The sequence below is a fragment of the Centrocercus urophasianus genome, unplaced genomic scaffold (assembly GCF_019232065.1).
Source record: "Centrocercus urophasianus isolate 14NV4802_14NV808 unplaced genomic scaffold, USGS_Curo_1.0 seq_55, whole genome shotgun sequence".
Classification (NCBI taxonomy): Eukaryota; Metazoa; Chordata; class Aves; order Galliformes; family Phasianidae; genus Centrocercus; species Centrocercus urophasianus.
In genome coordinates this window covers 1,146,432-1,169,224 of record NW_024885144.1, presented here as the reverse complement: position 1 = coordinate 1,169,224, position 22,793 = coordinate 1,146,432, and the positions used below count along the sequence as shown (strand labels likewise).

At 50.7% G+C, this 22,793-nt stretch overlaps 1 protein-coding gene across 1 annotated transcript; it reads right to left on the bottom strand.

Moving 5' to 3' along the window:
• Window positions 1-4,308: 4,308 nt before the first annotated feature.
• UAP1L1 (UDP-N-acetylglucosamine pyrophosphorylase 1 like 1) lies at window positions 4,309-21,371 on the bottom strand. The gene is made up of 9 exons (XM_042835846.1): window positions 21,098-21,371; window positions 14,903-15,107; window positions 13,182-13,357; window positions 11,849-12,021; window positions 9,915-10,111; window positions 8,713-8,853; window positions 7,138-7,323; window positions 6,341-6,407; window positions 4,309-5,679 (listed from the first exon to the last, which is right to left on the bottom strand). The coding sequence occupies exons 1-9, from the start codon at window positions 21,369-21,371 to the stop codon at window positions 5,593-5,595; spliced, it is 1,506 nt and encodes a 501-aa protein (XP_042691780.1). The 3' UTR covers window positions 4,309-5,592.
• Between the last annotated feature and the right edge of the window lie 1,422 nt (window positions 21,372-22,793).

The window sequence follows — 22,793 nt, the reverse complement described above, 5'->3', positions numbered from 1 at the left end:
CGCAGCCCGCCCGCCCCGCGCCCAGCCGCCCGCCGCCCCACGCGCCCGCCGCCATTACCGCGCAGCCTCCCCGCACCGAGCGACGACCCAGCGGTTGCTTCCGGGTTCCGCTCTCTCACCCCGCAGCACTTCCGGGTGCCGCTCTCTCAACCCGCAGCTCTTCCGGGTGCCGCTCTAGCCCCGCAGCACTTCCGTGGCTCTATGGCGCCCCCAGCACGCGCCGTAGCGACGGCGGGCCGGGCCTGAGCGGGAGCTGGGGGGAGGTGCGGGTCTGAAAGAAAGGCGGGGCGGGCGGGGCGGGGGAGCTGCCTTTACGTTAAGAAATGGAGGTTAAGTGCAGAAGGCTGAGGTACTCAGCATTTCTTTTAGCTCAGTCTTCGCTGGCAGCCAGGCTTCTTGTGTCCGTCACATCCATGGCCCTCTGGGTGGGAGCAAAGTCCCCCTCAGTGTGAGTTCATGAGGCTGAGTAGAGCCTGCATGCACGGGCCTTAAGGAGATGATTGCCGAGCCACTCTCCATCATATTACATGTCATGGCTGTCAAGCAGAAGTCCCTGGGGACTGGAAAAAGGAAAATGCCACCCCCATTTGTAAGGAAGTGAAAAGAAGGGCACAGTGATCTGCAGATCTTCCTAGAGAACATGTTAAGAGCATGCGAGGAATGAGCAGGTGATCTGAGACAGCGCAGCATCGTCGAGGTCAGACTGCAACACCCATCTGGTGGCCTTCTATAATGGAGTGACAGTATTGGTGGACTGAGGGAGAGCCACTAATGTCGCCTTCCTAGATCTGTGAGGTTTCTGCAATGGACCTGCAATGGACCTGCACCACATCCTTATTTCTAAACTGGAGAGAGATGGATTTGAAGTCTGGGCCATTCTGTGGATAAGGAATTGCTTGGATTCATGGCCATGGATGGGCCTGGGCTGCCTCAGCTGGTGTTTGATCTAGAGGTTGGCAACCCTGCCCATGACAGATGATTGGAATTAGACAATCTTTTAAGTTCCTTCCAATCCAAGCCGTTCTATGATATTCTGTCCCCCAGCATGAGAAATTAAGCAGAGGCAGGAAAGCAGCAAGGCTGAAAAAGGACCTACTGGTCAAACTAAGAGGAAGGAAGGACGTGTACAGGCAGTGGAAACAGGGATAGGTGGGAAGAATACAAAGATGCCATTCAGATGTGCAGTTAGGATCAGGAAAGTGAAGGTGCAGATGAAGCTGAACTTGGCAAGGGACTTGAAAAATAACAGGAAGAGAATCTACAGGTACACTGGTCAGAAAAGGCAGAGCAAGGAGAGTCTACCCTTTCTGATAAGTGAAAAGGGAGAACTGGCTCCAGGAAAATCTCACTGTGGCCTTCTGGTGCTTAAAAGTAGCTTATAAAGGGGAGGGAGACAGATTTTTTTACACAGTCTGATAGGAATTGGACAAGGGGGAGTTGGAAACCCCCCTGAAACTAAAAGAGAGGAGATTTAGGTCAAATATTAGGGTGAAACTCTCTACTCAGAGGGTGGTGAGTCCCTGGCATAGCTGCCCAGAGCTGTGGGAGGTGCCCAGTGCTGTGAATGGAGCCCCTGGCAGACTGATCTAATGGTTGGTATCTCTGTCCATGGTGGGGGGCTTGGAACTGGATGGACTTTAAAGGTCTGTTCCAACCCAAGTCACTCGATGATATAATTCTTGCTGCCCACTTCTACTGTCACGTCCCCCATTTTCTATAATGCCCCCAGTCACCCTGATATGATCACTACTTTCAGGTCAGAGGAGCTTCAGGGATGTAAGGATTTCTTTCCTCTCCTTGCCAGCCCTTGCCTTCTACATACTCTCTCTCACCACATGGCCTGACCTTGTCCAAGCAGGACTTGGGCATCTTGAACAGGAAATGAGGTACAAGGAGATGTTGAGAGCCCTCCTGTTCTTCTGTGTTGTGGGATCACAGGACAGACCAGTCACAAGAAGAAAAGTGACTGAGCAATTGGAAGAAGGCTGAATGCATCTGGGAAGGTGCATTTCCCACCTGCCTGGTAGGCTGCTCTGGTGGGGATGTGGGTGCAAAGGGTGCAGAAGTCACCATGTCTTGTCAGGAAGTGTCCTGGTGGGAGGATGGTACCAGGGCTGCGGTGCATTGCACACACCCTCTGCTCCAGCCCACCTGGAAGCTGAGCATGGCACAGGAGACCCAAAGTTCCTCTGAATCCCAGAGGACAGAGCAGTCTAAAACATGCATCCTAACAGCCTGCATCACTCATCCCCCCACCCCAGTCCAGGGCAGACATCACAGGAACTCTGTCCTAAGAGCTGAGGGGTGTGAAAAGGCATGAATGAGACTCTGAGAGGGCAGAGTTGACTGAAGGGATTTTCAAAATAGTTTGGTACACAGCAGGATCCATACAATCCCTTCCCTACCTGCTCCTTCACAGCCCTTTCTCACATGCCCTTTGCAAAGAGCATCTTCCTGAAGGAGGAGGAGGGGCAGCACCATTTAATATTGTACACATTTAGAGCCACATTGCCTGTGTTTCTGTATTATCCACTGCCACCTCCTACATTTGGGAACCAGGTTATGTTTACATCAAGTTCACAGTTCAACAGGGAGAAAGAGTGTGGCAGCAGGCATGGATACTGCTGTAAGTGCTGGCCTAGAATTCACCTCCCGGTGTGCCTAGATATTCAGTTAAGGACATCATTTGGACCTTTAAATTTGGACTCTCCTTCAGGTAGAGTCCCTAAGATAAAACTGAGAGCTAAGTTAACATCTCATGATTTAAAAAAAAATCTCAGCCCCCAACAAATTGTTCTGGTAAGTATCAACACCGCACAAACAAGCAGAGAAACAATTCAGCAGAACCCTGACACACATTCACATTTCAGTACTCATTTTCCTACCACAGCAAACTACCAATTCACATAGCTTAAAAAAGCATTAAAAAACTCCAGCAGCAGCAACCTTCATATGGGTGACAAGAGAAAAATGTGGAATGAAATAGGTAAAGCAGAAAGAACGTCTGCTTTGGGTCTTTGCTGGGTTCAGCACTGAGCCCCCAATAGAGAGGACAGCCTGTCACTGTGGAAAAACTGCTCTGGGGGAGAATAGTGCTCTGTGAGCTGTCTGATGGAAAAACACAGCAGTGTCCAACTGCTTCGGGTATTTGCTGAGTTCCATGTCACCCTGCACATCAGCCATGGCCACTGCAGCCTCCAGCTGTGCCAGCAGTGGTGCCATGTCAGTGTCCCGCAGCTGTGTGACAGCACGGCGGTGCACAGGAACAAAACCACCTGCATTTCCTCACAAACAAGGCAGACAGACACATAGAAATCACAGTACATCTTTATTATCAAAATGCTTCATAGTCCAAAAATTTCTGGAAAACAAAACACACGAGGCATTCAGCATCCTAATTCCTCTTCTCCTCAAAGACAATCTCTAAAAACATATCAGCACTTCAGTGTTCATACGATTAAAGCATCCACAAAATGAACTGCAGTTCAGTTTCAAAAAGCATTCTAGAAAGCATAGAAGAATAATCTTTCTTTATAGCACAGTGCAATTTAAAACAACCCGGGCCTGAACCGACGAGCAATGCTCTCAAAGATGTAATGCAATCAGTCTTGGACGCAAAACTCAACAGACAAGAATAGAAATGACCCATAAAAATGCACAATAAAAAATACAGAACTGAGCGTCACAGACAAATGCTCAATTTCTACTAAAAATTCTACTAAAAATACTGGTTGCACATGCAGCAAGAGGTAACCAGAACTGTAATTAGCTGGTCTGCACATATAACAGGTTAATTACTCATGCGTATGCAGATAACTTCCTATCTGTAAATTCTGCCGTCAGCATTTAGGCGGTTTCTCTGTAAAACACGAGCCTACTTACACATGATAATTATTCTCAAAGCTATTTTTATTTCCTCCAACATTCTGAATACAGCTTCATAGGAAGAATTTCAGAAATTCAATTATATAAAAGATCGATGCTTAATATCAGCATTGACAATTCCATAGTAGAAGCAGAGACATGAAATGCCTCATCTGAAACATCTTCTCCCCTTCCAGTACTTGAAGGGAGCAAATAAACAGGAGGGGGAACGGCTGTGTGTGAGGGTGGATGGTGATGGGACAAGGGGAATGGCTTTAAAGTGAGACAGGGGAGGATGAGGTTGGATGTTAGGAGGAAGTTTTTGAGCCAGAGGGTGGTGAGGCACTGGCACAGGTTGCCCAAGGAGGCTGTGGATGCCCCAGCCCTGCAGGCATTCAAGGCCAGGCTGGATGTGGCTCTGGGCAGCCTGGGCTGCTGGTTGGTGACCTGCACACAGCAGGGGGTTGTGCTGGATGAGCGCTGTGCTCCTTTGCAACACAGGCCATTCTAGGATTCTATGGTTCATCACCTTCCTTACAGCTGACTGGGGGAAACGCAGTGTGTGCTCGTCAACCCAACCCCGCTCAGCAACGCACCTGAAGAGTCCTCCTGAGGTGTGAAATGACTTTGGTGTGTAGGATCTGCTGCTGCAGAGCAGGAGCTGTGAGGCACGGCCACCCTGTGACCCCTCCGCCAAGGCTGGGCTGCTGTGCTACTGAAATTGTGCAAATTACCTTCCTTCGTTAGTTGATATATCATAGTCTGTAACCTAGGATAAGAGCAAGGCATCTAAAGAGTTATTTCCTTAACTGAAAAAGTGCTGAGAAGCGCCCCACTGGAAATTGCAGAAGCTGAGGCGTTTTACTGTTACACTGCTTACATTGGGATTAAGCCTCAAATTCTCCCTCACAGCTTGTTCCTCCTGTCACTGTCACCTTCAGGCACTTCACAGGAGCGCCTCCCTGAGGGATGGTGTATGTATCAAACGGAAAAATGGAAAGCAAAATAAATGACTGTCCTAAGGGAGGAAGAGAAGGCTGTTGTGAAAAGAGTTCTCAGCCTTCTTCTTTGTCCTCTTCCCCACCTGCAGGTCACTGCAGCTGTAAAAAGCAATCACTCTGAGCTGCGTATTTACTGTTTTCTTGGAGTGCCACCACAGAGCCTACATATGCAAGCCAGTCTCACTGCTGCAGGGTCCACATCTCAAGCAAAACTTTAACACAGAAGGCCCCAAGTGCAGCACACTCCTCCATGCACACTGACTGTAGGATGTGAATGCTGAACTGCATCTCCTGACCAGCAGAGCTTAAAGCAAACAAGCAAACATACACAAAAAATAACAACAGCACAAACAAGGTACAAAGGTAGGCACTGCAGAGATCTAATCTTCATGAATGCAAAGCTGACTGATTAGATTCCAGCTGGCTCTGTTATAAATCTGTATGCACTAGAGAAAGGAAATATAAAATCTGTCTGGTACCTGGAAAGTATTAATTGTCATTCATATCACTGTTGACAAAACAGATCAAGGTAGAAGGCTGACTTCAAAGTCACCAAACGGATCTGCTGAGTGGGCACAGATGTGCATATGCAACTGTTGCAAGGATTTGGCATCAACTTAATACTGCAAAGCAAGTTTTCATAAGGCACTTCATTTTAGTAGGGTCAGTTCTTATAATTGCTGACAGACAAGCATCTGATTTGAGAGGGAGAAGACCTCCCTCCTCTTCAAGAACTTCCTAGCATTTCTGCTTTGTCTTCATCGAGTATAAAGGGAGAACAGAAGTCTTTGTTCTTCATGTACACCTCCAGACCCTGAGAACACGTGAAAATCATCAGGTTAGGTTATAGCACATTGTACTGGCCATGTGTACTGTTTCAAAGTCTCTATAACATTTACAAAGAATGACTGACTCCCAAAGTTAAAGGCCACACAAAGGACAGACAACAGAACTGTTCCCCAGGGAGAGTAGAAAGCACTTCAGCCATACGACCAGAGTTTGTGAAGGAGAGCATGAACTGTAGAACAGTGGAGCTCAGGAACGAGCCCTGCTGAGAAGGGAGAGGCGAGGGGCAGGGTGTTCTGAACTCATACTAGAATGATCCTAGCAACGAAAATCACACTGACTCACCTCTGTTTTATTCTTATAAGGCACCAAGTGTGGTGAGCCAGCTCCCTGCAGACAGGAACTTAGCAAAGAAGGTTTTCATCCAGTGGATCTCAAAGTACTGATGAGTCCTAACGAAACTTCACCACCTCATTACATCTCTCATTTTAGACATTGCTAAAACCGAGGTATGTGAAGACCGAACAAACTGCTCAAGAATAAGCCACAATGGAACCACAAATATAACACAAGTCCTAGCTCCGTTTGCCTTACCATTTCTGAGCAAGCACAGGCTAATGAAATCTCTCTTCTGTAAAGAAATCATGCATGCTCTTAAAAATTTTACTTCCATAGATAATTATTCTCACCTCTCCAAAGTAAGACACTAACGGAGAAATCTCACACACAGCCGGAGGATCTTCGGTTCCTGAAAGACTGAACATGAGAACACTGGGTTAACTTCTTGCTCTGCTTACAAAACAGTCCGTTGTCTTCGAAGGTTTGTCAAGAGCAAGACATCCAGAAGGATACAACATTTGTTATATTCACATGCATCAGGTATCATTTGAATATAAACTATGAAAATGAAAGGGAATTAGCAGGTTCTCATCAAAACAATTACGTGGCTTTTTAAAAGGTACTTTTCAAATAAAATGAACAGCTTCTGGGTTTATTAAGCTGTCATGTGATGAAGTAATTGTCCCATGTAGTAAAAGCAGGAAGTGTATGAATTGGTAATTGCTGTAATATCCATCTGAGACTCTGCTGGGCTTTAAAAACTGGGACCACAATCAGAAGAGGCAGGGATGACCACAAATTGCAGTTCCTTGGGCTGCTTACATCCTGAGTGATAGAAAAGTCTGCTTCTATCTAAGGCAGTTGTCTGACTGTGTTCAAGTTGCTATAGGAGGAGTTGACTTGTGACCCCCAAGGCAGGAATCTCTGCCAGAGCTAAAGCAAAGGGTACTGTGCATTAAAGTACTGGCAGTACTAATGGAGCAGTAGCTGTAAGAGGATGTTTGGAGAAGGCCAGCTGAACAGAGCTCACACCAGTGTTCAGACAAATGCTCTGAACTGTGTAGCACAGTGTGCATCCATCAGCCAGCCGTCAGGCTTGGGAAGCCACAGGCAAAGAAGCTGCAGAGAACATCACTGAGGTTCACACCTGAGCTCCTCTGGTATCCTGCAGCCATCTGCATCCAGAAACCTGGCCCCAGCCTTGAGAGCCCAGCGGTAGTGCTGGGCCAGGAGGGCCTGCCGAGCAGTGGTAGGGTTGTCTTTCTCAGCTGTGTCTGCATTTTTTAACGGCGAGAACTCCTCTTCTCTCAAAACTTCAAATGCCACAAAATTCCTATCAGCAAAGGAGAGAAAACAAGAATAATGAAAAACAAAGCTAGCTATCAGCTTTGTTCTCAGAAAAGATGCAAAAGCAGCTTTCGTGGGGAAGTGCTCATACATATTTTAACAGGCAGTGATGTACACAGCCTGGGGCAGAGTCAAGCTAAGGAAAGTCCATCTCCTATCTCAGGAGCAAATAAGAACCAGGGTTGTATGACAGAAAAACAGAAGGAGGTGCGATGCCTGACGCTTGGATACATGGCAGTGCTGTGCTGCTCACAGCAGAGCCCTGCACCCCTGCCTTAAAGAAAGTCACTCTGCGTGGCAGCCTGGGGGAAGCAGTGACTCAGGACAGCAGTTTCCAGGTGTGAGTAAGCAGAACGGGAGGACACGCAGTCAGATGCATGTACAGAAGTTTACCAGAAAAGGGAATGCAAATAAAACCACAGCAGCACCTTCGTGTTTCTGTACTTCGTACACAAAGAGCATCTGCCAATTTTTTCCGTATTATCAACAAAGTTCGTGAAGTAACACGAAAAAAACAAGAAGTAACTGCTTGCAGTTGTTTCAAAATCCATAGCTCTGCATTATTTCCACCACACTGACTTTGCTTTTAAGTATGTTTCCTTACAGATTGCATGCCAGGAAATGGAGACCAGGGTTCAAACCTTATCTCCTTCACCTACAGTAAATCCTCTTAAAACAAAAACACTATCTCCAAACGAGATATTTCAGTTTGCCTAAGGTCTCTTTTTTGCTCTCGTTAATTTCAACCTAGAACAGAATCTTTGTTGCTGAATTCTGGGCTTTGGAAAAGAGGATTCACCAACTTATGGTAAATTCCTAAATTATTAGAAGTCCCCATTCACTGCACACAAAGTACTGTCAGCCCCCAGCACCGCCGTGTCGGAGATTGGCAAGGCAGCTTTTCCAGTTCCTACAGCAACAGATCTTATCTCCAGGGGCTGCAGCGACCTGTTCTCTGAACACAAAGGTGTGAATCGGCCCCAGCTTCTCATGCACCTAAAACCCAACAAAAGCTGCAGTTGTCATGGAAACCACGATTATGAAAGGTCCGATTTCTGAGAAGCTGAACATTCCAACATGCCCTTGTATTAAATGCTGGCTATGCTCTGTGTCTCCTGCCTTATTTCTCTCCCAGGGCCAGCAGAAGGAGAGCCAAACAAACCATCCTCAGCAGAATGAATGATTCCCAAAGAACTGCACACAAGGGCTCAGTGAATGCACTGTCAGTGCCTGCAGTTACTGCCATGCTGAAGCCTGGTAGATCCAACAAGCCCTCTAACACAAACTACACACAATCTGTCAAGATCTTCTACAGCTTACAGTCATTCAAACAGAAAATGAAAAGGGGGAAAAAAAGATCACTTCTGCCACTAACTTAGAGAACTGGAACACATCAAACACAAACTTCTCCAGCTTTATTCCATTCGGTTTTAGCGGTTTTACCAGATTTCCCTCCTCGTCAATGTAAGGCACCTTCTTTATGGCCACGTGGTGCTTCAGCTGGGACTCGTGTTTTCTGCAAAAGGGAGGACAAACAAGTTAATTTGCTTCGTGCCCAATAAAAAAGAGAAGTACATCTCTGGGAAGCTGATGGCTTATTACTACTCCAGGTCTTATCTCAACTGTTGTGGATGCTGACTTGAAGTCACATCCAGGAAACACTTCACTGAGCAAAGTAGCCCAGACAGCTGCAGGGCAGGCAGCCAAGGCACTCCACTGCTAATGACAGCATGACATCATAGGGTAAAGCAAAAGGTGACGGAGTGCACAGCTGCAATCACAGGCAGAGGGAAAAAAGGTAACCCAACTGTTATTTGACCAGAACGAAAATGGAGCAGGGCAGATCCTTCACACAAAGGGATCAAGCTCTTCTGGAACTCTGGAGTCTCCTTCTCTGGAGATGTTCAAGACCTGCCTGCATGCCGACCTGTGTGACCTGCTGTAGGGAACCTGCTTTGGCAGGGGGTTGGACTCCATGATCTCTGGAGGTCCCTTCCAACCCCTACAATTCTGTGATTCTGTGATCCTGCCTGCCTCAGGATTGATAGAAATGAAATTAGGTCTCCCTTAACTGTCCCCACACCTTCAGACTACATCAGTTTCATATCCCCCCACAGCAACAAACCCCACAAGAACACAGTACCTCCAGCCCAGGGTCAGAGCCATAACTAACAGAAGAAAGCTGCTATCACATTCCTGTTTCCCAGCTCCAAGGTGCAGTCCTCTGCCAGCCACCCCCCCATCCAACTGTGCAAAGGGACACAGCACGGCTGACATTCCTACTGAAAGTCCTCAAAGCGTGTGCTGTGCTCAGTGATGTGGCTGCTCCCCCCTGCAAGCCCAGGAAGGTCAAAGCACTGGTTTATCCCAGCTGATTTAGCTACAGCAAAGCACGCAAACCCTCCACTGGATGAGGCATAAAGACCATGCTGGGGTGACCAACAGCAGACACAGCTGTGTGGGACTGTCTGGAGGAGAGAGGAGGTGAAGAGCAGAGTAGGAAACATCCGTAACTACGACATGGGAAAGGGGAACATCCGCCATGCACAGCTGCCTGGCAGTTCTGCTGGGACTTACTGGGCCACTGTCTGCAGAAAGTCAACAGTGAAGAAATGGTTGCAGATATTGCCAACGCTGTACATCAGCCCCCCATCAGGCCTTTGCTGCTGCGCGGTCTCCGGGCTGATCTCGCTGTACTCCACCACCACATGAGAGACCCCATCCACGCGGCACACCACCCCTATAGGCTCTGTGGGGTAGGCCTTCTCCACCACCTGCAGCCACAGGACAGAGGCTCATCACAAGGAGGAAGAAACCGCCAGCAATATTCCAACTGCCAAGCACAAACTGACCTGCAACACTTGGCTGTACACACGGTGCCTCACAAACACAAGATAATACTGAGTACACCGAGTGGCCTGGAGATGTATTCTTCCCAACAACCTGGTACAAAAAGCAGTACGTGACCACTCCATGGCACAACTGCTCAGAAGACACTCTGCAGTTAAAAGAAAGCCACCTCCAGTCAGCTGGTTGGAGCAGCACACTGTGAGGCACTTTTCCTATCAAGGTCTTTTAACTGGGACTTGGGATTAAATGAAGAATGTTAAATCTATCAGCCTTTAGCTCCCTGCTTACATGAACAGTGTTGATTAAAGCAACAGAAACCTGTCTTGAACATCAGGAGACCTGCTGATTTTGAGTCACAAAACCAAGCTCTTCTGGCTTTTGCCATCTATCACAGTGGGATATAAGCAGTAACTTGATTAGAATTAAAGTTGTGTTTACAAAACACAACCCAGTCCAATAAGGCTTCCAGATATCTCAGGAACACACAAAAGGGAAGCAATTTCAGTTTGTAGGGTTCCTGTGCAATTACAGTCCCTGCTTTAATAGAAGTTTAATTTTTCTGTTATGACCTGGATGAGGGGATTGATCGCCCTCAGTAAATGTGCAGATGACACCACCCTCCTAAGGAGGGATCTGAACAGACTGGGCTAAGGCCAATGGAATGAAGTTCAACAAGACCAAGTTCCAGGTCCTGCACTTTGGCCCCAGCAACCCCATACAGTGCTGCAAACTCGAGGGAGAGTGACTGGAAGACCAAGTGGAAGAAATGCACAAGGGGTCAATGCTGAACGAGCCAGCAGTGTGCCCAGGTGGCCAAGAAGGCCCACGGCAGCCTGCCTTGTGTCAGCAGCAGTGCAGCCAGCAGGAGCAGGAGGGCATCGTCCCTCTGTACGGCAGTGGTGGGGCCGCAGCTCAGTGCTGCGCTCGGTGCTGGGCCCTCACTGCTCTGCAGACACGGAGGCCCTGCAGCGTGTCCAGAGATGGGATGGAGCTGTGAGGGGTCTGGAGCACAGGTGTGATGGGGAGCGGCTGAGGGAGCTGGGATGGGTCAGCGTGGGGAAGGGGAGCTCAGGGGAGATGGCAGTGCTCTGCTACTGCTGACAGGAGGCTGTGTGAGGAGGGGTCAGCCTCTGCTCCCAGGTGACAACAACAGGATGAGAGGAAACGGACTCCAGTTGCACCAGGAGAGGTTCAGGCTGAATACTGGGAAACATTTCCTCTCCGAAAGAGTGTTCAGGTACTGGAACAGGCTGCCCAGGGTGGTGAAGGAGTCGCCGCCCCTGGAGGTGTTCAAGAAACATTTGGATGTTGTACTAAGGGACGTGGTTTAGTGGGGAAACGGATGGGGGTGGGAGGTGGACGGTTGGACTGGATGATCTTGGAGATCTTTTCCAACCTTAGCAACTCTGTGATTCTATGTTACCAAGCCTGTTTTCCATTCTACTCTGGGAAGAGGGAAGGAAGTGCTACAAGAACGCTCCCAGGAAGGGGACTGTGAGTTCAAAACAGGCATTTCAGACTGCCATGTCTAAGTCTGCTCTGAGCAAGCCACCACTGGGCAGAGATCTGAGCACATCCAAGCTCACCCTGAGATCTTAACTCTGCTCACCCCCCACGGTCTCAACTCTGCAGGCAATCAGCCCAGCATAGCACCACCTCACCTTCGCACCGCAGTCTGCTCCTCTGGAAACACAGAAGCCTATGAAGACTGGATCTGCCATTTTGACAAGAATGTTGTCTACACAGTACACATGGACGTACTGGATACCACGCTGCTTCATGTCATCCAAGATCTTATTATCCACCAAGGCACGATACAAGCCACCATTGCCATCTATAACACAGGAGAAAAGAGGAGGCCCTGGTTAATTAGTGACTTTGCAAAGTTTATTTCATGACTAATAGAGCAAAGGCTAAAAGCCCTAAAGAAATTTTCCTGAATAGCAGAGCAGGAAATGTTTTCTAGCCAAGAGTCAGTGCCAAGGGGTTTCACTTCCAGCTCTGATGCAGGCTCAGTTCAGACAAAGCTGTCTCCCTCCACAGCCCAGTTCCACATCTGCAAAGCAGGGCTATTGGTATCAGCCTCACAGGGAAGCATTACGAAAGCTGAAAGTGCTGTGAGACCCTCAGAGGAAAAACACTGAAGCTCAAAACACTATGTAGTGGGCTGTGGCATTTCTTCTCTTCCAGTGCAGTGCAAAAGCACATTTAAAACAGCCTGGAGAAAGAAAGACTAAAGTCAGTCTTTCATCCTCTGTGTATTTCACCCTCCCACCGCCCCCCAACTCCATTTGCACATTTGTTCATCACAGATCATCCTTTCACGGCCACCCCGTTAGCACTCCTGTCTGCTCTGAAGAATCATTCTGCAGCCACAGAAGTCGCAATACTGCAACACAGCCCCAGAAGGACTGCCCTCCCCATCCCCTCACCTCTTGCCATGTCCAGGTCCAGAGAAGAGGAGAACTTTTCAACACTAAACATTTCAATAATTTTGGAAGGAGTTTGTCTTCTTGCTGCCTGCTGTTTTTTCCCCCATTTCTCATTATCAGCCCTGAAAAGGAGCCTTCAGCCAGGTGGGTTTTCTCCACAACCTGACAGCATCACTTCTGAGCAGCCAGAAGCTCCGAGCTGGGGGGGAATGGAGCTGCTCTACTGACAGCTTCATCCTGCGAGGCAGCACCCCAGGGATTGCATCCTGGGGCCTCTTCCCTTGAGTATACACACCAACACCACAGCAATCCCACTCTTCCTAATCCTGCCAATATTCCCAAACTTTGATTTAAAGCCATGCAATGTGGACAAGACTCCAGCAAGAACTAAACAGAGGTTGCTACACTCCTGATTACCATCCCAAAACATCTAACAGAACTCTCCCATGCTAACTAGAGGCATTGACACTGACCTCCCAAGGCTGCTCTTGTGTGCCAAGGATGGTTAACAGTGATTTTCAGCACAGGCTACTGCACCAAATAAGGGCTAACAGCAAGGTACCTGGAGCCATAGCAATTTTTCCCTTCTCCTCCAAGATGGCCTTCCCATCAAAGGTGACAGCTGGCAGCATTCTCTGTTCAAACATGATTACATTGGATTTATCCAGGTTGAAGTATCTGTGTTTTACAAAGAACTCCTCTGTTGGCCTCAGCGTGAACTCACTTGTCATGATGTACCTGGGTAGGAGCAGGTGCAGAGCAAGGAACAAGAAAAAGAAAAAACTACAGGTGGGACATGGAAGGGAGAAAACCTCAGGATGTTAAATGAGAGACAGCGGGGTATCTTGAGATCTGCTGCTCAACTGCGTGCCGTTTCTCCACAAGCCATCCTGCAGGAAGGCTGTGCAAGGACTCAAGAGCAATCCTACCCAGGGGCTCAGCTCCACCCAGGACAGAAAAGCGCTTCCCTAAATGTGCATAACGTCTGCCAGTCAGCTCCAAAACACTGCGCAGAATGGCACGAAAGGTTCATTCACTTCAGTTTCAAATCAAAACCAAGGACATCAGCTGCTCCTCATACTCCTTCCCTTCCAGACCCTCTCCCACCTCTGTAGCCCTCCAGTAGTTTTATGCCTTTATGCTGTGGCACTCAACCCTGCACACAGTGCTCCAGGAGAGGCTACACCAGTGCAGAGCAGAGAGCATCACGTACCTGCCAAGCCCTTCAACAGCTCAGTACAGGTGTATGTGGTCCTCTGCTAGCACAGCAGAATATCCATAGTCTGCACAGGAGGGCCGCATACACACTGGTTTACATTTCTGCAGCACAGTAGATACTGTCCTCCAGGGTATAGCAGCAGCCAGCTGTCTCTTCAACCCAAGGGAGGTAAACTGTAAACATTATCAGCAGATGTTGCTGATGGCTTCCAACAGCACCAGGCATGGATACATTTGCAATTTGGGTCATGTACATGTAGCTTTAGAAAGAAACATAGAATCTGGAGTTGAATCACCTTCAGATTCCTACTTGTAAAACCATGTGTCATCCTGAAGACCTGAGACATACAGGCTCCTTCATTCTTCCCATACCCTGCCTCAGACCAGACAGGGACTTTGTAATGGTATCTCTATAAGCTAAGGGTGAGCACCCAGCAGAAAACATTCCCAGAGCCAGGCAGCAGTGCCCTTCTCTTCTCTCACCCACCCAATCTCAGAGGGAAGTGACGTTCTGCACCTTGCAGAGCTAAGCTCCGTGGAAGCCTGGAGGCTTTTGAAAGCTACGGGCATCCAGGAGAGAAGGCAGACAGCTGCAAACATCAACAGCAGGAGGCAGCCTAAAAATGGAGCACGGCAAGGATTTACTATTGAGGAAGGGAAGAGCTTTATGCTCTGCCTGAAGATACATGCAGAGTTTCTCAGTGTGGTGTGATTTCTCTCTCCAGAGAGGAACCTGAGAAAGCACAGCACAAACGTACAAATCTCTCACGAGCGATCCGAAACAGGCACTGAAAAGTGCTGTTTCCTGCACTGTAAGGTCTGTGCTTGAAACAGACACAGCACAGTGGTCAGTGACTGCAGGTTGCAGGGCAGTGCTCGCTGCAGGCATGTTGGTGTGTCACTGCCCACCCCGAGCTCCTCTTCTAGCTGCTGGGATCACGCATGCTGCCAAAATCCCCTGGCATGTCTCTGCTGACACCTGTCAAGGCACTCCTAGAAGACAAGACAGGCAAGACTGCAAAGCAAAGACCCCCTTACAGCGGGTCTGTGGTTCAGCCCACCTACCAGGGCACGGTGCACTGGCAGCGGTGCCTCTGGCCAGCGAGTTGCTCCACTTTTCGGATTCTTTCTGCTTGGATCTGATACAAGGTTTTGCCACTGGGCAGTCCCACGTTGTACATGCCCTTGGGGTAGCTCACTCCCAGGCGGGTTCCTTGTCCTCCAGCCAGCAGCAGCACTGCCACTTTGTTCTGTGAGATCTGCTGCAAACCTTGAACGGGAGAAAGAAGACAAAGAGAACATGAGAATCACAAAGACGGTCCACGTCCTGTGCCCTTCCCCTGAGCCTTTCTACAGAGCTCAGGCAACAGCCAGAAGCTGTTCCATGCCAACTGCTGGTAGTTCAGAGAGCAGAAGGGTGCTGTACGCCACATTAAAACAAATCTCCTCTCTGATACACTTTTCCCTTATCTGAAGCAGCAGATGGTGTAACAACAGGAAACAGCTCTGAGTGCAGCTCAGCATGTTCACACTGGACATTAGAAATGATTTACTGGGAAAGTGGTGCATCCCTGGAAAAGACCTGCAGAGAATGGGGGCAACTGTACCTTGGGGTTGTCAAGACTCAGACAAAGCCCTGCTGAGCTGCCCTACGGCTGGGGCAGTTCTGTTTCAAGCAGGGACATCTTTCAACACTCAGACTAAAAGACACAGGGACCAAAAACACTGCTTTAGAAAGAAATCAAAATCATAATATTTATGCTCACCTTTAAATAATCATCTGTTCAAATGAGCAGTAAGAAGGAAAAATACCAACTGCTGCTGGAAAAACATGTCTTGGTTTTAATTTTGTTTAAAAATCTAGCTTCCAGCACTAGGAACACAGATGTAAGTCTCCCCTGTCACTGTAGCAATTCTGTCGACTCTCCCTGCGATGTAGGACAATGTTTCTGCCTCCATATTCTGTCTCCCTGCAGATCACCACGCTGGGTCAGGCGGCCTGCAGGAAGCCAATTACACAGCACTGCCATCACTGCTGCAAACAGGACTTGGAATTCATAGGATCACAAAACTTTGGTTGCAAGGCACCTCTAGAGATCTGTAGCCCAACCTCTGGTTTCAAGTGGGCTTAGGAGAGCTTTCTAGCGGGAAACCTGCACCTTGGGTCTGGGGGTTTCAAAGTTTCAGAAGGTTCTTGGCTAAACAGGAAAGCCTGAATGCTTTAAACTTAAAAAGGCACAGACAACAGTACTGTGAGAGCTGTACACTGAAACACGCAGCTCTACTACAGCAAAGCTCCGATATCTGAGCTCCTTAGCAGTCATGAAAGCAAAAGAAGCACACATGTGTGTAACAAAGTCCAAACAATTCATGGCTCCCCCGCACTTTTACTGCAAAAGATGTAACAAAGCACAGAGCAGCTCTCAGGTACTGGCTGTGTCACTGCAGTTTGCTACCAGCTGCTGCTGAGTGCTTGGCACACTGTTTGCATTGGCTGCTGGACAGGTGCCTCACACAGCCCCTGCTATAGCAGGAAACCTACACACCAACCCAAAGGATGGAGGGGCAAGCAGTTAAACACCAGTTCAGGGGTTGTCAGGGATGAGAAAATGATCAGCTGTGATTAGAAAGCAAAGCTAAACTCTGCTCAGTGTGGGTCACAGCGGTGGCAAGGAATGGAAAGTCACCCCTGTGACTGAAGCAGTGGGTATTACTGTGAGCGAAATGCAGCTGCACACATCCTGCTGTTGTCTCCCAGCCCTGTATCCCAGGAAAAGGGAAAACGACCATTATGGTTCTGTTGAGCTCAACCAGCACAGCTAGCTGCCACTTTGCAAACAAAGTGCTGCCTCTTGTGTTGTCAATTTATCCCTGGACAAACTTGACTGCGTCTCCACAGTAATGACAAGCCTCTCATAAAGCAAGATAAATAGTGGTGTCTGAGCAAAGAACAGCCCTCAGCCACTACCACTGGCAAGAGCAGGCTTCTTGTCACACCCGTGACCAAGGACTGCACAGAATGAATTATTCTCCAGTGACAGCCAACAACATTAAAAACCCAACAGCTGGTTGTGGGCACAGAGGCCGAGCAACGCTCAGCAGCAGCAGGACAGAGCCGGCCATGGCTGCACAAGTGCCACAGAACTGCAGTATAAGCCCATCACTGCAGACAGTGCATAGGTACAACACCACGCAGGTGGCTCCAGAGACTTGCTTCTCTGGATACAAGAAGTGCCTGGCTCATTCATAGCTGCACCAGCTGTGCTGAACTGCTGCCTCACTGGGACATACCCCAAGTCACAGAGCAGCTGCAGTATGGGCTCACAGCCTCTGTCCCACATGGGGCATTTGGCTTCTCTGTCCTCCAAGCCTGAGAGCACACTAGTGTTTGTCCTTGTAGAGGGCAGGGATCTGTTATCTCTGAATTGGAGAGATGGACTATTTGGTGGAGAAGGAATGGGTTGGATGGTCGCGGCCAGACGGTTGTGGTCAGCGGCTCCATGTCCAGGTGAAGGCGGTGATGAGTGGCGTCCCCTGGGGGGCCAAACTGGGACCAGAGCTCTTCATCATCTTTACCAGTAACACAGGCAGCGGGATTGAGTGCACCCTCTGCAGTTTGCAGATGGCACAAAGCTGAGTACAGCTGATACAACAGAAGGAAGGGATGCCATCCAGAGGGACCTGGGCAGGCACGAAAGGTTGGCCCATGTAAACCTAATGAGGATCAACAAGGCCAAGTGTGAGGTGCTGCATTGGGTCGAGGCAATGCCAGGCATTTATACAAACTGCGGGAAGATCTTCTTGAGAGCAGCCGTGCAGAGAAGGACGTGGGGGTCCTGGTGGGCACAGAGCTGCACACGAGCAGCAGTGTGCGCCCGCAGCCCGGGAGGCCAGCAGCACCCTGGGCTGCACCAACAGAGGGCTGGCAGCGGGCAGGGAGGGGATTGTCCCCCTCTGCTCTGCCCTCGTGAGGCCCCATCTGCAGTACTGCGTCCAGGCCTGGGGCCCCCGGCGCAGGAAAGACGTGGGGCTGCTGGAGCGGGTCCAGAGGAGGCCACGAGGACACTCAGAGGGTGCAGCACCTCTGCTGCAAAGACAGGCTGAGGAGCTGGGGGTGCTCAGCCTGGAGGAGAGCAGGCTGCGGGGAGACCGCATTGCAGCCTTCCAGTTCTTAGGGGGAGCTTATGAACAGCAGGGAGAATGACTTCTTACACAGCGTGATAGTGGCAGGACAGGGGAGAATGATTTTAAATCAAAAGAAGGGAAATTTAGGTTAGATGTTAGAGGGAAATTCTTTACCCAAAGGGCAGTGAGGCCACAGCACTGTGCCCAGAGCTGTGCTGCCCCATCCCTGGAGGAGCCCAAGGCCATGGATGGGCCCTGGGCATCCTGAGCCGAGGGGCAGCCAGCCCATGGCAGGGATGGGACTGGGAGCTGTGAGGTCTCTCCCATCCATCTGTGCTGCAATTCTGTGATGGTATGATTCTAAATAAAATAAGGACAGCATCTGAAAGCATCTGTGCTTGATTTATGTCATTATCCATAATGCTGCCTAGAAAGTGTGACCACTTCATGTTTGTGTTTAAGACCCAGAAAGCAAGTCTATATGTGCTAAGACTAATGTCTTAGAGACAATGACAGATGGAATTATTTTTTTTTAATCTTTTTAACTGCTTAAAAATATCTTGGGTGTTCTCAAGAATAATTTCTGAATCGATTGCATCCTCTGAGAATTGCTTTTTAATCACAAAAAGGGGAAGAGGAAAGGTCAAGAGAACAGTGTTGTCACTCTTTGGTCTTCACCTGAAGATGACATACTGCTGCAGGTGGGAGCTGCAGGGAGTTCGAACGCCCGCTCACAAAGCATGGCGAGCTCAGCTGAGGGGTGACACCAATCCCTGGGGGAAAGGCTGCACAGAGACATGCAGCCCCTGGTCAAGGCGGCTGGCAAGCTGGGCATGAAGGCCTGGCTGGGACCAGGTCCATTCTGCTCACGTCCCAGCTCAACACCACCAGAGGTTCACTCGAAAGGAAGGACCTTGGGAGCCTGCGTCCTCCCAGGGCACACAGAGGGAGGAAAGCCAGAGCCAACGCCGCTCACTGCCACTGAACGCTGCCTGGGCTCTGCAGCACACCCTGGGCAAAGGCTTGCACTGCTCGCATACCAGCCTCCAGGCCAACACTGCTGGGGGTCAGCACCACAAGGTCTCGCTCCCAGGGATTAAACTGCACCGTAAAAAGCAACGCCATGTGAAATTTAAAAACTGCGTCCCCCTTTCCTGGTGGAAATCAGAAGCGGCCTGCAGGCTAGATAGGGATCAGGGCAGTCTGGATTCTAGGCTCAAGTGACTTCTGTGGGGTGCTGGCAGTCAGTCCCAGTCACATGGGGCCTTCCAAATTCCCACCGATGAGAACTGCTTGCAGCAAGGAAGGCCGGCCTCACACTTTGCCTTGCTCACTGCTGACACTGGCACAAGTCAGCTGGGCCTCTCTCTGGCCTGGAGCTGCAGACGAAGAGCCTAGCTGTCTAGTTTAGTAAAGCAGTTAAATTAACTGTGCAGCTCTGACCTAGATCAGTCCACCCCTAAAATTCATTGCTCCTCAATTTGACATGCTCAAGCCTGAAGCAGCAAGCACGATCCTCACAGGTCTGCTTCCAAGCCCTCCTTGGCACTCCTGTGTGGCTGCTGTGGGCTGCTGCTGCCACTCCATTCCGATCAGGGAGACTCTGCAGAAAGGCCTGGTGGGACGTCAGCAGCGCTGCTGGGTAACCTGGCTGGGCACAAACTAACCAGCAGCCAGCCCAGACACGCGGCAGAACTGATGCTGGACCCCAAAGAGCTCTGCCCCAACAGCAGGGCAGCTGCTTCATCACCACTCGGCCCCATCTGGAGAGTCTGACACATCAGAAAAGCTCTTCTGCTCTGGAACCTCATCACTTCTATTTCTGCATTTTTGTTTCCGTTTGGAAATTTTTACTCCTCTGCCCACGTGGCCCCACGTCTTCACTGGCTGTTGTGGGTCAGGACTGTGCAGATGGTTGCCACACTTCAGGATACTCCTTTGGCCACAGCTGTCTTTCTCTTGTTTTCTTTCAATTTTGCATTGATTTACTTATCGAACAGCACTGCTGTATTTTGTAAAGAAAAAGGGGATATGGCTTTGAGAAGAAACAGGATGTACGCTCAGAAAAAAAGCATGAGATGTGTAATACACACATGATGAGGAGGGGGAAACACAGCACCCCACTGCACACAGCCCAGGTCTGAGCACCACCTCTCCCATCAGCCCAATCCTTCATGGTCCCAGGACATGACCAGGGAAAGCTGCCAGCTCCAAAAACAGTGGCCTGCCAAGCCATGCAGTGCCCAGCAGCTCACCAGAGGGATGCAGGCAGGCTGGCTGGATCGGCCTGGCCAGGCACACGGTGTCTCCTACACTACCTGCCACGTCAGCACTTCTCTACTCTGCTCTCTAATCTCATCTTCCTCCCAGGACAGAGGCCCTGTGCTAATGCTGCACTGCCCTCAGCACAGCTGCAGCCCACGAGGCAGCGCGTGCTCTGCTGCAGCTCTGGGTCCAGCAGCAAGGCTCACTGTCTATATTTTTGTGAACACTGCCATTCCACGTCCCACCAACCTCGTGCCTCTCCAGTCTGTGCCGCTGCATTTAATTGTTTGAAGCGTGAGTTAAATATGTTGATCCCAAGTGCCTCGGCAACCCTTGTTATGAGCTGGGGACCCGACAGGCCATCTTCAGGGCTGGGCATGGCGAGTCCCCACGCCAACAGAGCAATCACCGCGCTGCCTGCCTCGCCGACATCCTGCCCTCCTGCACGTCGACACCACATGCTGTGACAGTCACCGCGGCTACACAGCTCACACTGGCCGATGGCCGCCGCCCCGACGTGACGCCGCTCTGCCGCGGGGATCCCGCTGGGCGCAGCGCTGAGCCGGGAGCCATCGGGGCACGGCAGCCTCGAGCAGCGCCGGGGATGGCAGCGCACGGGCAGCACGGGGCGGCTCGCGGGCAGAGAACGCTCTCTATTTCTGGCATTCCGTCGTGCAAGCGCTGCGCTCGCGAGTCCGCCCTGACAGCACCTTCCTGCCAACCTCAGCAACAGCCGCGGCCTCCGCAGCCTCACCGAAACCCAGCGGTTCAAGAGACAACGCTTCTTCGTCGGGCCGAGCAGCACCGCCTGCGGCCGCTCCGATCCCCGCGCCCGCTCCCCCCGGCGGCGATCCCCCCCCGCCCGCTCACCTTCGTCCTCCCAGCGCCGCAGCGCGGCGGGGCCGCAGTGCCGGGCGCTGCCCAGGAGCGCGGCGGGCAGCGGCTCCACGCGGCCGTCCAGGCGCTCCGGGTTCTCCCGCTGCCGGGCGCAGGCCGCCGCCAGCCGGCAGTGCTCGCCCAGCCCGGACGGCAGCGCTGCCAGCAGCTCCGCGCGCTGCGCCGGGTCCAGCTCGGCCCAGAAGCGCAGCAGGTGGCCCTGCCCGGCCCGCTCCAGCCGCGCCCGCACCTCCTCGGGCGGCTCCATCCTCGCAGCGCTGCCGAGCGGCCGCGGCGGTACCGGGAGGCGGCGGGGCGGGGCGGGGCGGCCGCCTGCCCCTGCTCGGCTCTTCGGCTACCGCTCCGTCTCCTCTTCCTCTTCCTCTCCGTCTTCCTCCCCTCCCTCCGCGCGCCTCCCTCCCGGCCCTGCAGGGCACGCGGCTGTCGGCTCTGCGCCTGCTGAGGCGAAAGGCGTTTGGCTGCTCACGTCCTCCGCCGAGGATATTGGAGGAGCTGGGAACTTCGTGCTCGGGAAACTGACGAGGATGACACCCGTTCTTGCATTTCCACACGAAGCAGCAAGCTCTCGGCATTATTTCAACACGGTGCACGGCCTCTTTTTTCACTTTCTTATACATGGGAGTGATCTTTTTTCAGTCTCCAGGGACTTCACGTAACAGCCGTGACTTTTTTATTATGATGGAGAGCGGCTCAGCAACCACATCAGCCCTGGGATGCATGTCATCCAGCCCCATAGACTTGTATGCATTCATTCTTGCATACATTCTTGCATATGAGTCAGTCTGGGACTTGCTCTGCCCTTACAGTGCCGGGGAATTTGCTCCCCCAGTTCCCACCCGGAGGTTTTGGGACGTGAGGTTCAGGGATGTGAGAAATACAAGAATCCTGGCTGCCAGTTCCCACTCCTCCATGTCTGATGTAGCCAGTTCTCCTTTCCCATCTACCAGAGGAACTCTTTGGTCTGTCTCTTCTGACCTGTACCTGTAGAATCCCTTCTTGTTGAGTTTAACATCCCTCACCAAGAGCAATTCCATCTGCACCTTGGCATTCCTGATCCCATCTGTGCATGTCCAGACAGCATCCCTGTACTCTGCCAGGTCACACGTCCTTGCTTCCACTGCCTGTACGTGTCCTTACCTCTCAATCTGACCAGCACATCCTTGCCAGGTCATGCTGGGTTTCTGCCTCCCCTGCTTGTTTTCCAGTACTGGGGGACAACGAGCTCTTTTGTGCTCAGAAAGAGTTTAAGAACTCTTCCTTGAAGAGTAGCTGGCTTTGCTCCACTCCTTTGTCTCCAAGGGCAGCTTCCCAGGGGATCTCACCGAGGAATTCCTTAAACAGGAATTTGCTTTTCCCAGGTTCAGGGTCCTGACTTTGCTTTTTGCCAGGCCCGTCCTTCTCAAAATCACAAACATGACTCACTACAGCCCAGGGTGCCTCCAATCTCAGTCTCTTTAATGAGCTCCAGCTCCACAAATGCTTTCCTTCTGCTTGGTTTGTCTAGTGCCTGCACCAGGATGTTCTCAAACACACTCCAGGAGTCTTTCAGTTTGCTATGTTGCCTTCCCAGCAGATATCTGGGTGGTTAAAATCCCCCAATTAAATGGCAGCCCTCAGGCACAGCACTTCCTGCAGCTGTAGCAAGAAGGCCTCAGCCCTGGGCTGCCCT